Below are 18035 nucleotides of genomic sequence, written 5' to 3' on the forward strand. Positions count from 1 at the left end.
AACTCTTTACATTATATATTTATTCGGAGCCAGAGGTGAAAATGCTTAGAAACCAATTCGGCACATGCGCAATCCCGGGAAAGAGCAAAATTGAGTCAACTTGTAGTCAACAATGTCGTCTGGCGGGACCCAGGGGAAGAGCCTTCTCTGTGGCGGCCCCGACCCTCTGGAATCAACTCCCCCCCAGAGATTAGGATTGCCCCCAACCTCCTTGCCTTTCACAAACTCCTTAAAACCCACTTCTGTTGTCAGGCATGGGGAAATTGATTCCCCTGGGCCGTTCCCGCTTTACTTATGGTTTGTATGAGACGTATGATTGTTTTTTATATTAAGGATTTTAAATTGTTTTTAACTATTGGATTTGTATTGTTCTGTTGTTGTGAGCCGCCCCGAGTCTTCGGAGAGGGGCGGCATACAAATCTAATAAATGAATGAATGAAAGAATGGAATGAATGAATCAATCAATCAATCTTTCATCCTGCATATTCTGCTGAAATTAAGTGACAAGATCTGGGTTGGAAAAAATCCAAATGACCACTAGACCACTATTTTTGCAATCCAGGCAGACCTGTAGGCTTACCTTAAGAGAGCTAGTGTGCAACAGAAATAAAGTAAGATTGGTCCTCTTAGCTTTTTAAAAAATATAAATGTTTGTAATGTTTGCAATATAAAGCAACTCTCCCCCCCCCCCCAGTTTGAATTGATACTGCCAAATCAAGCCCACATCTTAGCTTAGACAAAGTATTACTACAGTGACCAGGTTCATCCTTGGTTTTATGGTTGCAATTTTTAAACTTCCCAGTATCATGTCCTAAATTCTGGTTTATTCTGAAGGCTTCTATCCATGATTCTTTTTAGATTTCCAAGTAATTTTCTATTTCTAATTGTTTTGTACCTCTTTCAATTTTTTTTAAAAAAATCTTAACACTTAACTCAAATACAAAGATCATCTAGATTTGACTTACTTATCAAATTTCTGTACCATCAATCATTCTGGCATGCCTCTGAAGGCTTTTACATTTACAATTTAGACCAAATTTTTAATCCAGGAACGACCCCCCCCCCCCAATCAATGGTGTCTCACTTTACCAATGTTAAAATCCGGTCACCTTAATTATGTATGTAAGTAATACTTATGGTATTATATAGAACTGTGTGTTCTAGAGGAGAGAAGTACTGTGTGACTATACTATAGACTTGCTGTGTGCTAAATCTATTTATAAATTTTATTTATTAATTGGACTTATATGCCACCCCTCTCCGTGGACTCGGGGCGGCTCACAACATTTCGATAAAAAGATACAACATATAAAACATTTCTAAGACAATTAATAGAATATTGAATTTAAAAATTATCTTAAAACTAATCGTTAAAATCGAACAATCACATGCATAAATGTTGGTCTATATATTATGTATGTAAGCAATACTTATGATATTATATAGAACTGTGTGTTCTGCTGGAGAGAAAAATTGTAGAATTATATATCTATATAGAACTATGTGTTCCAAAGGGGAATATATCAGGCATACAAATCCAATCAATCAATCAATCAATCAATCAATCAATCAATCAATAAATAAATATCAGTTATCTGCTGTATGTATAGAACTGCATATTCTGATATCTGGTTTGTATATGATTGCTTGACTTGTATATGTATGATGTGAACTGTCTACTTACTACTATTGAATATATGTAAATAATATTTATACTCTATTTATTAATCTGGGTTATTGGCTGAATAACAACCATTGCCACCTATACTCTGTTTTAAGTTTAGGATTCTAACATTGGTTATAAGCCCAGTGTGGGATGCTAACAGTGGTACACCGTTTTTATTTTTGTACGCCAGGAGATGGGCGGCCTATATATACATAATATTTATTAATAAATAATACAACTTAAAGTTCTAAAATGAATAATAATTAAAAAACAAAGCCAAACTGAAAGGAAGGGCAACACAACGGAAAATAGCCCAAGATCTTTATTGCTAGCAGTACTGAGGGCGCAAATGCCTGGGGGAAAAAAAAAAGATTTGGGCCGTGAAATCGCACAAATAGGCGTGGCTCTTCTCCTGGCTACGCCCCTCCTCGGTAGCCATTTTGGGAAAGGGCCCAAGGTACATCCAGCAGTCCCTAATGTGCAGGAGTGATCTTCCACAGAGATCTATTCTTAGTTCTTAGCGGGTTATCCCTGAAAAAAAAAAATCTGCCGAAGGAAGAGGCTTCAAATACGTAGGGCCAAATTTTTGGTTTGTATATCCTGGTGGAACGGAAGAGCTGAGATTCAGGGGGGAAAGGGCACCTACAAGTAATTTCTCCACCTCCCTCCTCCTCAAAAAAGAAACAGTGGACGACACCCATGGAAAGGCCGTAACAAGGCATCCCGGGAGGCCGCTGTTTATAAACTGTCCGTCGTTTCTTTTAAATAGATGTAGCTGTATTCTTTGGTTTCACTTTTGTTCTTTTAAGGCAAACTGGACCTGTAGAAAAGTTTTGCCCTTGGTTTCAGGGAGCATTTTGAAAAGATAAATGAAGGTAGCTACACTGATGGGCCAGCAGGCCAGTAGAGCGTAAGACCCCAGGAGTGCCTATGAAGGGAGCAAAATGACATGAGAGGTTTTAAAAAACAAAACAAAAAAACTCAACAATATTTCAAAACTCGCTTCCTGTTGGCCAGGCTGAAATTCAGCTCCTGCCCACATCAATTTTTTTAAAAAGAAAATAAAAAAATCTCATCTCGATAGCAAACCCAACAATTGAATGAATTGGCTCGGATCAATCCCATCCGAGGATGTAACTCCCTCACATATTCTCCTTTCCACACTACAATTCCCAGCTCACAACCTCTCTCTGGGGTAAATCTGGTTTGTATCCAAGCCCACAAATCGGTGCAACCCAGAATCGTGACTCTGAAGGTCTCGGAGAAGATTTCGGAGAGCGGAAGGCCCCGAAGGTCTTCTGAAGGATCTTTCTCTAGTGGTTCACAAAGGTGAGTGCACGGGCCCCTCCCATGCATGTGCGCCAGGGGTGGATTCCTCTTATCTCCGTACTGGTGCGCTGCACGTGCATTGTATCATTTCATGCGTATGCGCCAGAGCATCCCCTGACACAATTTTGCTTCCACACATGCACCAAAGCAAAAAAAAAATCAGTGAAAATCACTCACACACGAGTGTCCCATCATGCTATTTTGCTTCCAGACGTATGCAGAAGCAAAAAAAATTCACTGAAAATCGCATGCGGGTGAGCGTCCCCTCATGCGATTTTGCTTCTGCACATGCACAGAAGCAAAAAAAAAAGTTGAAAATTATTATTATTATTTTAAAAAATGGTGCCGCGCATGGATCGGCAAAACAGCACCGGAGCTATCACGGGCAAATTGCGTAACCAGTGGGCCACTATCAGACTACCATACCAGTTGCGCACCTGTAGGAACCCACCTCTGGTGTACACGACATTCCGCGCACGTGTTTTTCTCATGCACTCGGCTTATACACGTACACGCACTTCAAAATGTGCCTAAATAGGATGGTATAGTGCCAGGGTGGGTGAGCAGGCCCACGTACAAATAATTCCCTCAACACTGTCAAAGTTTTACTAAGTCTGCACTTCTATTTCTACTAGTTTTTTCTCATCATTCCTATCACCGTTTTCCTCCCACTTAGGACTGTATGACTGTAACTTGCTGCTTTATCAATATTGATTGCTTCTTCATTGCTTATTTGACCCCTATGACAATCATTAAGTGTTATACCTCATGACTCTTGACTCTTTTTCTTTTATGTACACTGAGAGCATCTCCACCAAAGACAAATTCCTTGTGTGTCCAATCAAACTTGACCAATAAAAAATTCTATTCTGCTCTGCTCTGCTCTATACCGAAAGTGTCCAAACAGGCAGAATATCACCTCTGAAACCACCTACCTCACCCACTCTGGTTTGTATGAGGACTCACCTCCAGCTTGGCGTGGGCATAAACAGACGTAATGCGCGCAAGCCACATGGCAGTGAATCCTACGGTAATAGCCAAGGAGCGGGATGACTGCAGGAAAAGTTCTCCCACGATGAGCAAACTGATCGAACCTGGAGAAGAAAGGAAGGGAATGGAAGGACTTGACAAGGGTGGGATAGAGTCTCCTGCCTTCAGCCTTCAGGGGGGTTAGACTAGAACAGTGATGGTGAACCTATGGAATGGGTGCCACAGCTGGCATGTGGAGCCATATCTGCTGGCACGTGAGCTGTTGCCCTAGGTCAGCTCCAAAGGGCATGTGTGTGCCAGCCAACTGATTTTTGGCTTGCACAGAAGTTCTGGGAGGGCATTTTTGGCTTCCAGAGACCCTCTCAGGGATGGGGAGGGCATTTTTACACTCCCCCTGGCTCCAGGGAAGCCTTTGGAGCCTCAGGAAGGTGAAACACGAGCCTACTGGGCCCACCAGAAGTTGGGAAAGAGGCCGTTTCTGGCCTCCAGAGGGCCTCCAGGAGGCAGGGGAAGCTGTTTTCACCCTCCCCGGGGATTGAATGATGGGGGGGACAGGGGGGGCAGCAGGCAGGATGGGATGGAATGCAGTTCCACCGGCGGAATTGAAGCTGCCTGCCCAGATCCAGCTGACTGGTGGCAGTCACTTCCGGGATTACCGGTCTCGACTGGGCTCTCCATTTTTCCCCCTGCTGCGGCACATGTGCTTCTCGCTTTTTTCCACTTTCCTCCTTCCTGGCCTTGGACAAGCTTCCCTCTCTCCTGCCTGGCTCCCCTCCAGCCTCACGCAACCACCTCCCAAGGCCAGGAAGGAGGAAAGAGGAAAAAAGCAAGGAACCTGCAGCAGCAGCAGCAGGGAGAAAAGGAGAGCTGAGCCGCGCCAAAGCAGTCTGGTCTGTAGTCTTTTTCCCTTTGCAAAGCCCTCACTTTACCTGCAGCTGAGATGAAAAGGCATCATAAGGCAATAATAACCATGTAACTCTCTCTCGGCTTTCCGATATTTTTAAATCCCCCTCCCATCATTTTCCTCCTCCTTGGAAAGTGGCAGGGAGACCAGCACCAGCAGGAGTTGCCTTTTCCTCCCCCCTCTTTTCTCAACAGCTGATTGGCACCCGTTTGCCTAGCTATCCAGCCTGAGGCAGAGGGCAACCCAGGAAGGAGAGCGTGGGAAACGCGGAGCATATTGTTACCCCAGAGAGCGACACTGGTGAGGTTGTAAGTCGAGGACTTAACAGTTCACTTGAAGGATGATGATCGTTCAAGCCACTCCCACCTGGTCACATGGCCAGCAAGCCACTCCTACCTAGTCACAAGACCATCAAGCCACACCCACAAAATAAGCCACATCCAGAGTGTGGCAGTAACATTTTTTGCAGCCCATTACTGGATGTGGGTTACTCGTGCGCGTGCCATAGCACGCACGCACAATCTTTCAGCACCCGAGGGGGAAAAAGGTTCGGCGTCAATGGGCGAGAAGCTCTCCCGGGCCCCTTCCAGCAAAACCGTGTTTTATTCATTTGCTAGGGGGTTTTTTTCCAGTCACCATGGCCGCCTGGGGTTTCTAGCGAAGTTTCGGCATCGTTCAGCCTGTTCGCCTACCTGGTCCTAGCATGTATCCGATTCCAAAGATAGTAATGAAAAGCAGGCTGGAGGTAGCCATTAGGAAATTATCGACCTGTGGAAAGAAAGCGAGAAGAGGAGACGTGGGAGGGTGACCTCCTTCTTCCTGCTCCAGCACCCAGCTTTCTCTAAGCTTTAGGTGCTCCCACCAGCCACGCCCTCCCAGCAAAGATAAAATTGGGGGGGGGGGGGCTGTCATGGGGGGGAACGCCAAACAGGAAGCGGAAATGGCCCAGGAATGGCACGACGGACAGATTGTTCAAACCACTCCCACCTGGTCACATGGCCAGCAAGCCACTCCTACCCAGGCATATGACCATCAAGCCACACCCACAATATAAGCCACACCCACAGTGTGGCAATAAAGATTTTGGCAGCCCATTACTGGGTGTGGGTTATTCGAAAATCGCCTGGGTTTTTTTTGCTTCTGCGCATATGCGAAAGCAAGAACACTAGTGAAAATTGCTGAAATCTCATTTTCACTGTTTTTTGCTTCTGCACATGAGCCCAAATCTCACATAGGAGTGTGCACCCCTGTGCCAGCCACCAAAGACAAAGTAGCGAGGTAAGCGTCTGCCTGCCGCTGGGTGTGGGGCTCAGGAAGAAGGGAACTTCCCTGCTGGAAGCGGCGCATGGTCAAACCTGGAATTCCAGCGTGAAGGTTAAAAGAATACAGGTCATGCTACAGATCATAAAACCTGTGATTAGAAGAATTCGCCGGCCCCACTTGTCAATCATACTGATCTAGGGGGGAAAATCAAGGAGACAGAGGTATGGTGGGAGAGGGATCTCAAGAACAAGGCAATGGAGATCAGAGCCCTAGATTCTGGCATGGTTGGCTGGTTCTCAGCACCTTGTGGTAGCTTTTCCCCACGGCAGACCAAAAAACAAAACAAAACCCCACAAACACCCCCCCCCCCCATAATTATCCATTCTTCAGGATCGACTGCCACTAGAAATTGACAGGTCTTTATATATATGTCACAGGTTTCTGCTGAATTTGAAAACTAAGGGAGACTAGGATAGATCTAGTTCGGCCTTGTTCTGGCCTCATCACGTAGCCATACCTCCAATGGGCTTTGAACTTGCAGCCTTTGCCTTGTAAGGCAGTGAATTAACCTCTATGGTACAGGATCTCATTCTTTCATCTTTGTACCAGGGAAGTGTTATATGTTTGCTCTGTCAAATCACCCTGGTATACCCAATATGGGAGGAGCTTAATTCTTCCTTTTGGCTCTCGGCCCAACCCAGGGCCATTTCCAAGGCAGTTAATTAATTTATTCATAGCCGACAAACTATATTCTATATGTGTCACATGTTTTTACTGAATTTGAAAATTAAGGCAGACTAGGATAGATCTAATGTTCTGGCCTCTTAATTAAGGTCCCCTCTTAATTAACTGCCTTGGAAATGGCCCAGGGTTGGGCCGAGAGACAAAAGGAAGCATTAAGCTCCTCCCATATTTGGGTACACCAGGGTGATTCAACAGAAATACACTCACACACATACACACACATGTATGTATGTATGTATGTATGTATACATGCATGCATGCAGACACATATACAATGGTACCTCTACTTAAGAACTTTTCTAGATAAGAACAGGGTATTCAATTTTTTTTTGCCTCTTCTCAATAACCATTTTCTACTTAATAATCCGAGTCCAGAAAAATTTCCCAGAAAATTTGAGAGCAGCATGAAGCCCAGAGCGAATGAAGCATTTTCCTTTCTCTGGGCACCTGATGAGGGAATAAACCACTTCTCTGTGGTGACTCCCTCGCGCTGCCTCCCACTCACCCAGCACGAGGTTGCCTCCCAGAGTGTCTGGGTGAGAAAGATAAAGGGAGGTGCTTTGCCCCATCCAGATCAACTTGTCTTTAGCTAAACCGAGTCACCACAGTGAAGGAAAGGTGCCGGCTACAAAGCGAGCGAGAGGAGTGGGGAGCCTTTCAGCATGGGAAGGAAGGGGAAGCAGTTAGCAGCAGCAGCCACCTTTCGGTCAAAAGAGTGGGAGGTTCCCCCCTCTTGCCCACCTAGGTTTCTCTCTTCCGTTGCCAGCCGAAGCGCCCATTCTTGTGTTGCTGGGATTTTCCCTCGCCTCCCCTCGCTGGGATTCAAAGCAGCACTGCAAAAATGAATGGAATCCCAGCAAGGGGAGCCTCAGGGGAATCCCAGCAATGCAAGAACAGGCACTTCGGCTGGCAACGGAAGTCCGGAGAAGTCCAGAGGTGGGGTTTCTCAGCGAGGAGAGGCTCAGGGGAATCCCAGCGCTTTGGCTGGCAACGGAAGTCCGAAGGCGGGGCATCCCAGTGGCGGTGGCTCGGGTTCGTAACGTGAAAATAGTTCGGAAGAAGAAGCAAAAAAATCTTAAACACCGGGTTCATATCTCGAAAAGTTTGTTAGTAGACGGGTTCATAAGAAGAGATAACACTGTATATTTGCACGAGCGTCCTCACACAAGATTTCACTTCCTGCGCATGCACAGTGGCCAAATCTCACACTGGGGCACATCAGAGGCATGTACATGTGGACACATCCCAGAAATTTCTTCGAGCTGCCCACCCCTGGTTCCATCATATTGTCATTTTATATTTACATTAATATTTACATTAACCATTATTTGAAAGTTTACTTGTTCTTTCTGATTTTTTGCCAATTGTAGAATTTATCCCACACTATGTAACACACTCTTTCTTCAGGGTTTTGTAACTTTAAGGTCAATTTTGTCATTTCTGCGCAAACCATTATTTTTTAAAATTATCATATTCTCCGTGTGTGGGGGGGCTTTTAGGTTTCCATAATTGTGCGAAGGCTATTCTAGCAGCGGTCAAACTGTGTATAAAGAATGAGATATTGATTTTCTTTGGTCCTTTGTCCTCTAAAAATCCCTAATAAATGTAACTCTGGTTTGAATTCAGTTTTAGAGTCTAACATTTCTTGTATCTATACTTTTACCATATTCCAATCGGTTTGCCCGAACTGGCAGAATACCACCACTGGTTGTCTCTATTTCTTTATCCTCCAAATAAACACACACACACACACACACACAGACACACACACTATCGGTTTGCCTGAACTGGCAGAATACCACCACTGGTTGTCTCTATTTCTTTATCCTCCAAATAAACACACACACACACACTATCGGTTTGCCTGAACTGGCAGAATACCACCACTGGTTGTCTCTATTTCTTTATCCTCCAAATAAACACAAACACACAAACACACTCTATCGGTTTGCCTGAACTGGCAGAATACCATGACTGGTTGTCTCTATTTTTTAATCTTCAAATAAACACACACACACACACACACACACAAACACACTCTATTGGTTTGCCTGAACTGGCAGAATACCGCCACTGGTTGTCTCTACCAAACAGAGCCATTCCTCCAAATAAAAACCTTTATTTCCTGTTCCTCAGACTCGTTCACAGATCAAAACGTTTGGATTTATTTTGTTTTATTATTAATGCAGGGGGTTGGGGGAGAAATACAACATTTTGCCCTGAGTTTTTGCTGTGAAGTCAGCTGGAGAAAGCAAGCCACTTACTGTGTAGGCAATAATGACGAGAAAGACTGCATACATGTTTATAACAATTATTTCCTTGATATCCATGCTTACGTCCATTGCCTTGTAGACTCCCGCGGTATAAGTGGGTATCTGTGTCCATATGAAAAAGAGAAGTTGTGATGAAGATGACACTGTTCATGACAAAGACAACTGGTCAAAAGATTTCGTAATCTGATATTCTTTTTGGCTGTTATTATGACTATTACGTCTATGAACTGGATTGTTCATTGGACTGTGCTATTTCTTGAAGTAAAGTTTAGTTCAACTTAGAGTATGTGTTTGTGGCTGAATAATGACTACTCTCATAAATGTTTCTGGGTGCATATCCCTGTTATTCAAAGGTTACTTTATGCCAGTAGTGAGTTGCTACCAGAACGGTAAAGGATGCAATTCAAAGTGTTGGTTATGACCTATAGAGCCCTACATGGCATCAGACCAAAATATCTCCGAGACCGCCTTCTGCCGCATGAATCCCAGCGGCCGATTAGGTCCCACAGAGTTGACTTTCTCCAGGTCCCGTCGACCAAACAGTTGGCTGGCGGGACTCAGGGGAAGAGCCTTCTCTGTGGTGGCCCTGGCCCTCTGGAATCAACTCCCTCCAGAGATTCGAACAGCCCCCACCCTCCTCGCCTTCCGTAAAATGCTGAAGACCCACCTTTGTCGCTAGGCGTGGGGATAATTACCACCTTCTCCCCACTTTTTATTATGCTTTTGGCCTTACTGTATGATGGATTAGGTTGAATGTGTATGATTGTATAGTTAGGGATTTTACTATGTTATTAATGTTTTTTAAATTGATTTAATTTTCTACTTTTGGATTTGTAATGTATTGTATTACTGTTATGTTGTGAGCCGCCCCGAGTATTCAGAGAAGGGCGGCATACAAATCTAATAAACTATAACTATAACTCTGTTGGTAGCAAAAATTGAGCTGCGCACAGTTGCAAACAAAAAAAATCACCAAAATCTCATGCGCATTCATGTCCCCCTTGCAACACTCTGTTACCTGTTCCTGCTTTGCACGTACATTAACACAAACCCTGGAATCCATATTGTAGTTGGTTTGGGTTCTCTCTCCCAACACCCATGTAGTTGGGATGTTTTCCACCCCTGGGTAGGCAGTAGGCAGGACGGGGTGGAACGCAGTTCCACCGGCGGAAATGAAGCTGTGTGCCTAGCTCCAGCTGACTATCCCCCCTCCCATCCTCCTCCTTTTCCTCCTCTTCCTTGGAAAGCGACAGAGAGACCAGCACCAGCAGGAGTTGCGGGGGGCCCTTTTCCTCCCCCCTCTTTTCTCAACAGCTGATCGGCAACTGTCTGCCTTGCTCCCCAGTCTGAGGCAGGGGGCAACCCAGGAAGGAGAACGCGGGAAACGCAAAGCAAATTGTCACCCCAGAGAGCGACACTGGTAAGGTTGTAAGTCGAGGACTTAACAGTTCACTTGCACAATGATCGTTCAAGCCACTCCCACCTGGTCACATGGCCAGCAAACCACTTCTACCCAGTCACATGACCACCAAGCCACACCCACAAAATAAGCCACACCCACAGTGTGGCAGTATAATTTTGGCTGCCCATTACTGTCTCTACCTCACTAACGCCAGAAAGCTGACTTCCGGCCATCAACACGATGATGGTGATTAAGGCCCCCTGGAATTTCTCAACACTTAAAAATTTCCTGAGTGTCATCTTTTTCTCGTTGGCCATGACTTCGTAAAAATCTTCTTCCTGGAGTTCCCGGATCTCATTCCCTATGTCCTCTTGAGTCCTCAGACTTTTTAAAACTGGTTGGAAAGAGGGAAGGCTGTGAGCATGGGGGCAGAGGCAAAGAATAAATTTTCATCATATAACAAGGGCAAAAAGAGTATCGACTTTGCGATTTCCAGCCGGGGAGTTCATATTTGCAATCCAGCTGGGAGGCTTTTGCTAATGACTGGAATCTATTTACCTTCTCTTGCCTTGATTTCGTTCTTCTTCTGGATGAAAATAAACCGAGGACTTTCTGGACAATTCAGGAGGAGCAAAAGAGAAGTGGTAGAAACGACACATGGTATAGCAGCTATGTACGAGAAACCTGTGAAGAAAGGGGGAGAGGCCTTTTGGATGGATAATTTCAAGCTCTGGTGAAATCAAAGGATTTAGGATAATTTTTTATTTTTATTTAATTTTTTATTTTTACTTAATTTTTACTTAATTTTTACTTAATTATTAATTAATTTTAATTAGTTTTTAATTAGTTTTTAATTAGTTTTTAATTAGTTTTTAATTAGTTTTTAATTAGTTAATTAGTTTTTAATTAGTTTTTAATTAGTTTTTAATTAATTTTTAATTTTTTTATTCAATTGACTTTTAAGCCACCCAACTCCTTGTGGACTCTGAGCGGCCTATAAAGGTCCATCGCAAGCTTAGGTTCTCTACAAGAATCTAACCTACTAATGCTCAAGGGAAATGCATAGGCGATAAGACAGCCGTTCAAGATGGGCTAGACCAGGGGTAAAATCCAGCAGGTTCTGACAGGTTCTGGAGACCTGGAAGTGGAAATTTTGAGTTGTTTGGAGAACCAGCAAATACCTTTGGCTGGCTCCAGAGTGGAGCGGGAATGGAGATTTTGCAATAGCCTTCCCCCAGAAGTTGGGAGGGAACGGAGATTTTGCAGCATCTTTCCCCTGCCATGCTCACCAAGCCACATCACACCCACCAAGCCACGCCCACAGAACCAGTAGTTTTTTTAAAAAAATTGGATTTCACCACAGGGCGTGCAGGGACTTGTGACTTATGGCCAGGAGTGGGCAGCAGGCAGGACGGGGCAGAACGCAGTTCCGCCAGTGGAAATTTATTTATTTATTTATTGGATTTGCATGCCGCCCATCTCCGAGGACTCGGGGTGACTCACAACATAAATGAAGCTGTGTGCCCAACTTCAGCTGACCATCCCACCCTCCCATCCTCCTCCTCCTCATCAGAAAGCGGCAGGGAGACCAGCACCGGCAGGAGTTGCAGGGGGCCCACTTCCTCCCCCCATCTTTCCTCAACAGCTAATTGGCACCCGTTCACCTCGCTACCCAGCCTGAGGCAGGGGGCGACCCAGGAAGGGGAGCACAGGAGACGCGAAGCAAATTGTCACCCGAGAGAGCGACACTGGTGAGGTTGTAAGTCGAGGACTTAACAGTTCACTTGAACGATGATGATCGTTCAAGCCACTCCCACCTGGTCACATGGCCGCTAACCCACTCCTACCCAGTCACATGACCATCAAGCCACACTCACAAAATAAGCCACACCCACAGCATGGCAGTAAACATTTTGGCTGCCCATTACTGCTTATGAGGCATTTGATCCCTAACTCAGCCTGGTCATCTTCTACATTCTGCTGTTTTTTAGAATCTATGCCTGACTTGGGCAGAAGAGTGCTAGTGGGTCAGGATTTGCAGACTGCTATGAGGGAATTAACTATGGCTCTTGCAAAGATTTGTCGCAATGGCGATTCTAGTCCACGCACGTACCTTCTTTGTGCCCCAAAATCCACGGAAGCTTTAGCACATTGTAAAACAAAAAGCTGAGGTTGAAGAAGAAGGCTGAGGTTGAAGTCATCGCCCCTCTTACGGGGGTGGGAGAGATCTCTAAGAGGTACAGCGGAACAACGCAGGAAAAGGTCCCTAAGTCGAACAAGGAAATTGAACAGCGATGAGGGGTCTTTTTGTGGCCTGTCAGCCATGGCCTCTCCAGCGGCTGAATCAGATGACAAGGAGGCATGGGAGTCAGGGTCAGCATCAAGGCAACTTGAGAGCTTCGAGCGGGAAGAGGGAATGGAGCTGACAGAGAAAGAGAGAGACAGAACCTGGGTCGTGTGTCAGTCCTCAGGTGGAGAATCAACAGCCTCCAGGTCTGGAGATGGGTGATGAGGAGGAGAAAGAACTTCTGGGTCCTGTGCCAGATGGATGCACAGAAGGCAGAGGAGAGGAGAGCAGTGGAAATCTATGGGCTAGTCCTTGGTATAGAAGAGCCACTGCTGTTAGCAAAGTCCACCCTAGCTCGGAGGATGGAGATGAATAGATGGGGCAGACAACTAGTCATCTCCCAGCCGGATGGACTTGTTAGCCTGTAGTGAGAGAGGATCTTTTTGCTGGGGTTGCCAGCGTTCCTAATAAAGGAATCATTGATTTAAAAACAGATGAAATAATAATAATAATAATAATAATAATAATAATAATAATAATAATAATAGCAACAGCAACAGCAACAGCAACAGCAACAGCAACAGCAATAACAACAGCAACAACAACAACAACAACAACAATTCATTAGATTTGTATGCCGCCCCTCTTTGAGGACTCAGAATGGCTCACAAGAGTACACAATGTACAAATCTAATGTTAAAAAACAATTTAAAACCCTTATTTATAAAAAATAATCACACAACCTAACAGATCATATATAAAAAACTATAATAGCTAAGGGGTATATCAGTTCCCCCATGCCTGGCGACATAGGTGGGCTTTCAGGAGCTTTCGAAAGGCAAGGAGGGTGGAGACAGTCCTAATCTCTGGGAGGAGTTGATTCCAGAGGGCCTGGGCCACCACAGAGAAGGCTCTTCCCCTGGGTCCCGCCAGACGGCATTGTTTAGTCGATGGGACCCGGAGAAGGCCAACTCTGTGGGACCTAATCGGTTGCTAGGATTTGTGCAGCAGAAGGCGGTCCCAAAGATATTCTGGTCTGATGCCATGTAGGGCTTTATAGGTCATAACCAACACTTTGAATTGTGACCGGAAACTGATTGACAGTGTTGACGAGACATGGGCATATCTGGGAAAGCCCATGATTGCTCTCACGGCCGCATTCTGCACAATCTGAAGTTTCCGAACACTTTTCAAAGGTAGCCCCATGTAGAAGCATGTTTGCAGAGCTGGGTCAGAACAGGTCTGCATAATCTACTATTAGCTTCACTGCTGAAGAGCCAGATCTCAAAGAAAAGCGGCCAGACTCTTCAGCACCCCCAAATGGCCATGGCAAATATCAACAAACCTCTTTGGTCTCACACGGCAAACGAGCAGCAATTACCTTTCAATTAAGGCTCAGACACAGGGTTTTGAAATGAAATTGTCTATTGTACAAAGGAATGTCCATCAGCTGCCAAAGTTCAAAGTGGGTGGCAGAACGGATAAGCGAGGTTTCCAAAGCAAAGCTTTCAAAGCAAAATTACTCACAGGCTTCTTATCTTTATGTGGCCCAGTACTGCAGAAAGATATGTTTGTACGAAAGGCAAATACTCTTCACGTGCTCTTTTCCTTCGAAGGATCAAATGCTGATTTCCTGCAAAGGGAATCTCCCAATCTCCTCCCCTCATATACATGCTGGGATTGTAGACTGTGCACCACTGTGCTCAAGTCCTCCTTCTGAGTCTCCATAACTGCTCTTGCCTCTCCAGCATCCGTCTCACTCTTGCGTCCAGGATAGGACCCCTCATCTCCTCTTCCTCATCAGACCCAGGCAAAGCCCCAGTTGGGGGTTCTACAGCCTCTGCGGGACCCTCACACCCTATTTCTCCCTCCTCCTCACTGTCCGACAGCCACACAGGCTGACCATGCCTAGACGGACCCCTTTCATCTGGCTTGAAGTCTATTGTCAAAGGACCTGTCTGTGATCCAACCACAACAAAACCAATCCCGGAGCCCAATTCCCAGAGGAAGATAATCCCTCAAACGTCTTGGAGGTCAACTCACCTGCAGCGATCCCAGCCAGTAGGTTGGCAACGATGGCGAATTTGAGAAGTTGGATGGCATTGGCAGTGCAGAAAAACCCCAAAGCGAATAAAACAAAGATGTTATTCAACACCAAGACACACTTTCTGCAGAAAGGTAAAAAAAAAAAAGTGTGTGGCTGGGCGGGAGAAGCAGGTGCAAAAAGGTATCGGCAATCTCATGGACAAATACAGGTAGTGTTTGACTTACAAGCAGTTCGTTTGCTGGCCATTTCAGGTTACAATGTAATTGCAAAAGAAGAAGAAGACTCAGCCTATTTTTCAGAGTATAAGATGCACCCGTTTCCTTTAAAAGAGGGGAAAACGTTGATGTGTCTTATACACTGAATACAACCATTTTTGGCCACTGAAAGCCCCAGCCACCCTCCGCATCCCATTTTTGGCAAAAAATAAATAAATGGGCCCAGTTTTCGCAAAGAAGGAGTGCATTGAGAGTTTGGGAGGCATGCAGCATGTTTTCGCCTTCCTCCCAGCTCCCAGGACCTCTCTGTGGGCCTCCCAAACGTTCTGCCCAGCCAGTTTTTTTGAAAAATGGGCTGTTTTTAGCTAAAACTGAGGCATTTTTGCCTTCTGTTGTATCCTGTAATGGCTACCTTGTATCTCTGTAAATAGTTTGTTCCTTGCTAAAGCGCTGTCTGAGCTGGAAATCAGGAAGTCGCTCCTGATTGGCTCAGATGCGCCCTGCTCTTGCTTTGGCGGGAACCGCAAATGTATAAAAGAAGCGGTTTCTCCCAAGTAGAGCAGACGGTACTCGCTGAAAGTCACTTACCTATGGTGAGCTGAATAAAAGTACCGTTCTAACCAACCCTGCCTCTGGGTTTAATTCACTGGCGACGAGGGACGAAAGAAACTACGCGTGCAACATGAACAATCTCCAAATCGGCTGGGCTCCTGAGTTCTTCGACCCAGAAAAGACTTCCTGGGACGACTACCTAGCCAGCTTCGAGATCTTCCTCGAGGCAGCAGGAATATGGGACGCCGACGCCGATCGAAGATGGGCCATTTTCCTAAATTACTGCGGTCCAGAAATCCACGCCCTCGCCCAGACTCTCACCGACCCGCTGCCGGCAAGATCCGTCGCTTGGGACGTCCTACAAGACAAGCTCGCAAGCCACTTCAGGCCAACAAAACCAGCCATGGTTTTCCGGCACCAGTTTTCGAGAATGGCTCAGCGCGAAGCGGAATCAATCAACCAATTTGCAACGCGACTTCGAACAGTGCTTGCGAAATGCAAGTTTGACAACCCGGAAGCTCGCCTCACCGATGCCTTAGTCTTTGGCATGAGAAACGCCGCGGTCAGGAATAAACTCCTCACCGAAGACGAACCGACCCTACAAACAGTGATTAAGCTAGCGCAAACCGCAGAGGTCGCCGACGCCACTGCTAAAGAGCTGATAGATCACGAAAAGAAAGAAGTCATCGCCAAGATAGACTCCACGTTCTCCCGCGCCGAGGACCCAGATGACCGCAGCCCACCAGCTCGCAACGAGGACAGCTGTTTCCTGCTGCAAGACCAGCCGAGACAACACAGACTTCCTCACCCCGCCACCCCCTGCGCCGGCTGCCGAGGAAACCATCAGCGCCAACGTTGCCCCTTCCGGGACGCCATATGCCGCCGCTGCAACCGACGGGGCCACATCGCCGAAGCCTGCAGAGCATCAGCACCGGAGGAAACCTTCTCCACACCGCGCCACCAACGACCCCAGAATCAAACACCGCAACCGCGAGAAAACCGACCTTTTCATTTTTCGAGCCGTAAGAACTACTCAGCCGCTAACCGCGACTACTCAAGAGGTAACACTCAATTTTCCGTGAATACCACGGCAACAGAAAATGGGGGCAAGATTGTTATTTCTTTACTTTTAAATAACAAGCCATGTTCTATGGAACTTGACACGGGGTCTAAATACACCATTATGCCGTGGGAAAAGCTTAAATTGTACATGCCTAGCCTGTCTAATTCTGAGCTATTGCAAACCTCGTTGGTAATTAGAGATTTTCAAGGGGGGATAATCTCTGTTCTGGGCAAAGTGAATGTACCTATCATATTTAAGAATGTTAAATGTACCCTACCCATGATTGTTGTTACAGCGGCTAAACACTCTCTCCTGGGGTTGGCTTGGATGGAACCTTTGGGAATTGAAATTTCTGGTATTTGCAATGTTAACTGTGATAGCATGCCTAACTTTTTACAAGAGTTCCCTGAAGTGTTTAGCCCCACCTTGGGGTCGTATAAAGGGCCCCCTATCTCGTTTTCCATCGATCCCAAGGTCCCACCTGTCCGGATCAAACCTCGCAGGGTACCCCTTCCGCTACTCCCCAAACTTGACCTGCAGCTGGATAAGCTCATAAGCCAGGGCATTCTAGTTCCTGTGGAGCAGGGACCATGGGAAACACCCATAGTCACCCCTCTAAAACCGGATGGCTCCTTAAGAGTTTGCGCTGACTATAAATCTACGCTAAATAAGACCCTCCAACACCACCCTTACCCCATTCCAGTGGTACAACAACTCCTGCACTCCCTGGGGGAAGGGAAAAGGTTTGCAAAGATCGACCTCGCCCAGGCTTATCAGCAACTGCCGGTCGATGAAGCGACAGCAAACGCGCAAACGATTGTGACCCACAGGGGTGCCTTTAAATGTACCAGATTACAGTTTGGAGTAAGCATAGCCCCAGGGATATTCCAAAGCATAATGGAAAGATTGTTATCAGTGATTAAAGGGGCCATTCCCTATTTTGATGGCATCTTAATTGCAGGGGAAAACCAAGAACAGCTCAACAAAAGGATTAGGGAAGTACTCCAGAGACTTCAAGACAAAGGGTTGAGAATTAAGCCTGATAAATGTGTATGGGGGACCAACAGTGTAGAATTCCTAGGGTACAAAATCGACAAGGAAGGTATCCACCCCACCACTGAGAAACTGAGAGCTATTAGAGAAGCCCCAGAGCCACAAAATAAGACTGAATTGCAAGCCTTTTTAGGCCTTCTTAACTTTTACTCCGTTTTTTTAAAACAGAAGGCAACAGCAGCAGAGCCTCTACACCGTTTGCTACAGAAAGAAACCCCTTGGACATGGGGGAGAACTGAACACGAAG

General features: G+C 45.8%; 1 protein-coding gene across 1 annotated transcript in view; it reads right to left on the reverse strand.

Moving 5' to 3' along the window:
- Nucleotides 1-2456: 2456 nt before the first annotated feature.
- LOC139171453 (solute carrier family 2, facilitated glucose transporter member 5-like) overlaps nucleotides 2457-18035 on the reverse strand; it is a 54949-nt gene continuing 39370 nt past the window's right edge. Inside the window, exons 4-12 of the mRNA XM_070759692.1 lie at nucleotides 14902-15026; nucleotides 12685-12837; nucleotides 11130-11255; nucleotides 10772-10965; nucleotides 9161-9271; nucleotides 6245-6346; nucleotides 5582-5657; nucleotides 3962-4089; nucleotides 2457-2594 (exon numbers count right to left, since the gene is read on the reverse strand). Of these exons, the coding sequence (XP_070615793.1) occupies nucleotides 2457-2594; nucleotides 3962-4089; nucleotides 5582-5657; nucleotides 6245-6346; nucleotides 9161-9271; nucleotides 10772-10965; nucleotides 11130-11255; nucleotides 12685-12837; nucleotides 14902-15026 (1153 nt within the window). The remainder of the gene's footprint in view (nucleotides 2595-3961; nucleotides 4090-5581; nucleotides 5658-6244; nucleotides 6347-9160; nucleotides 9272-10771; nucleotides 10966-11129; nucleotides 11256-12684; nucleotides 12838-14901; nucleotides 15027-18035) is intronic.

This window comes from Erythrolamprus reginae, chromosome 8, assembly GCF_031021105.1.
Source record: "Erythrolamprus reginae isolate rEryReg1 chromosome 8, rEryReg1.hap1, whole genome shotgun sequence".
Classification (NCBI taxonomy): Eukaryota; Metazoa; Chordata; class Lepidosauria; order Squamata; family Dipsadidae; genus Erythrolamprus; species Erythrolamprus reginae.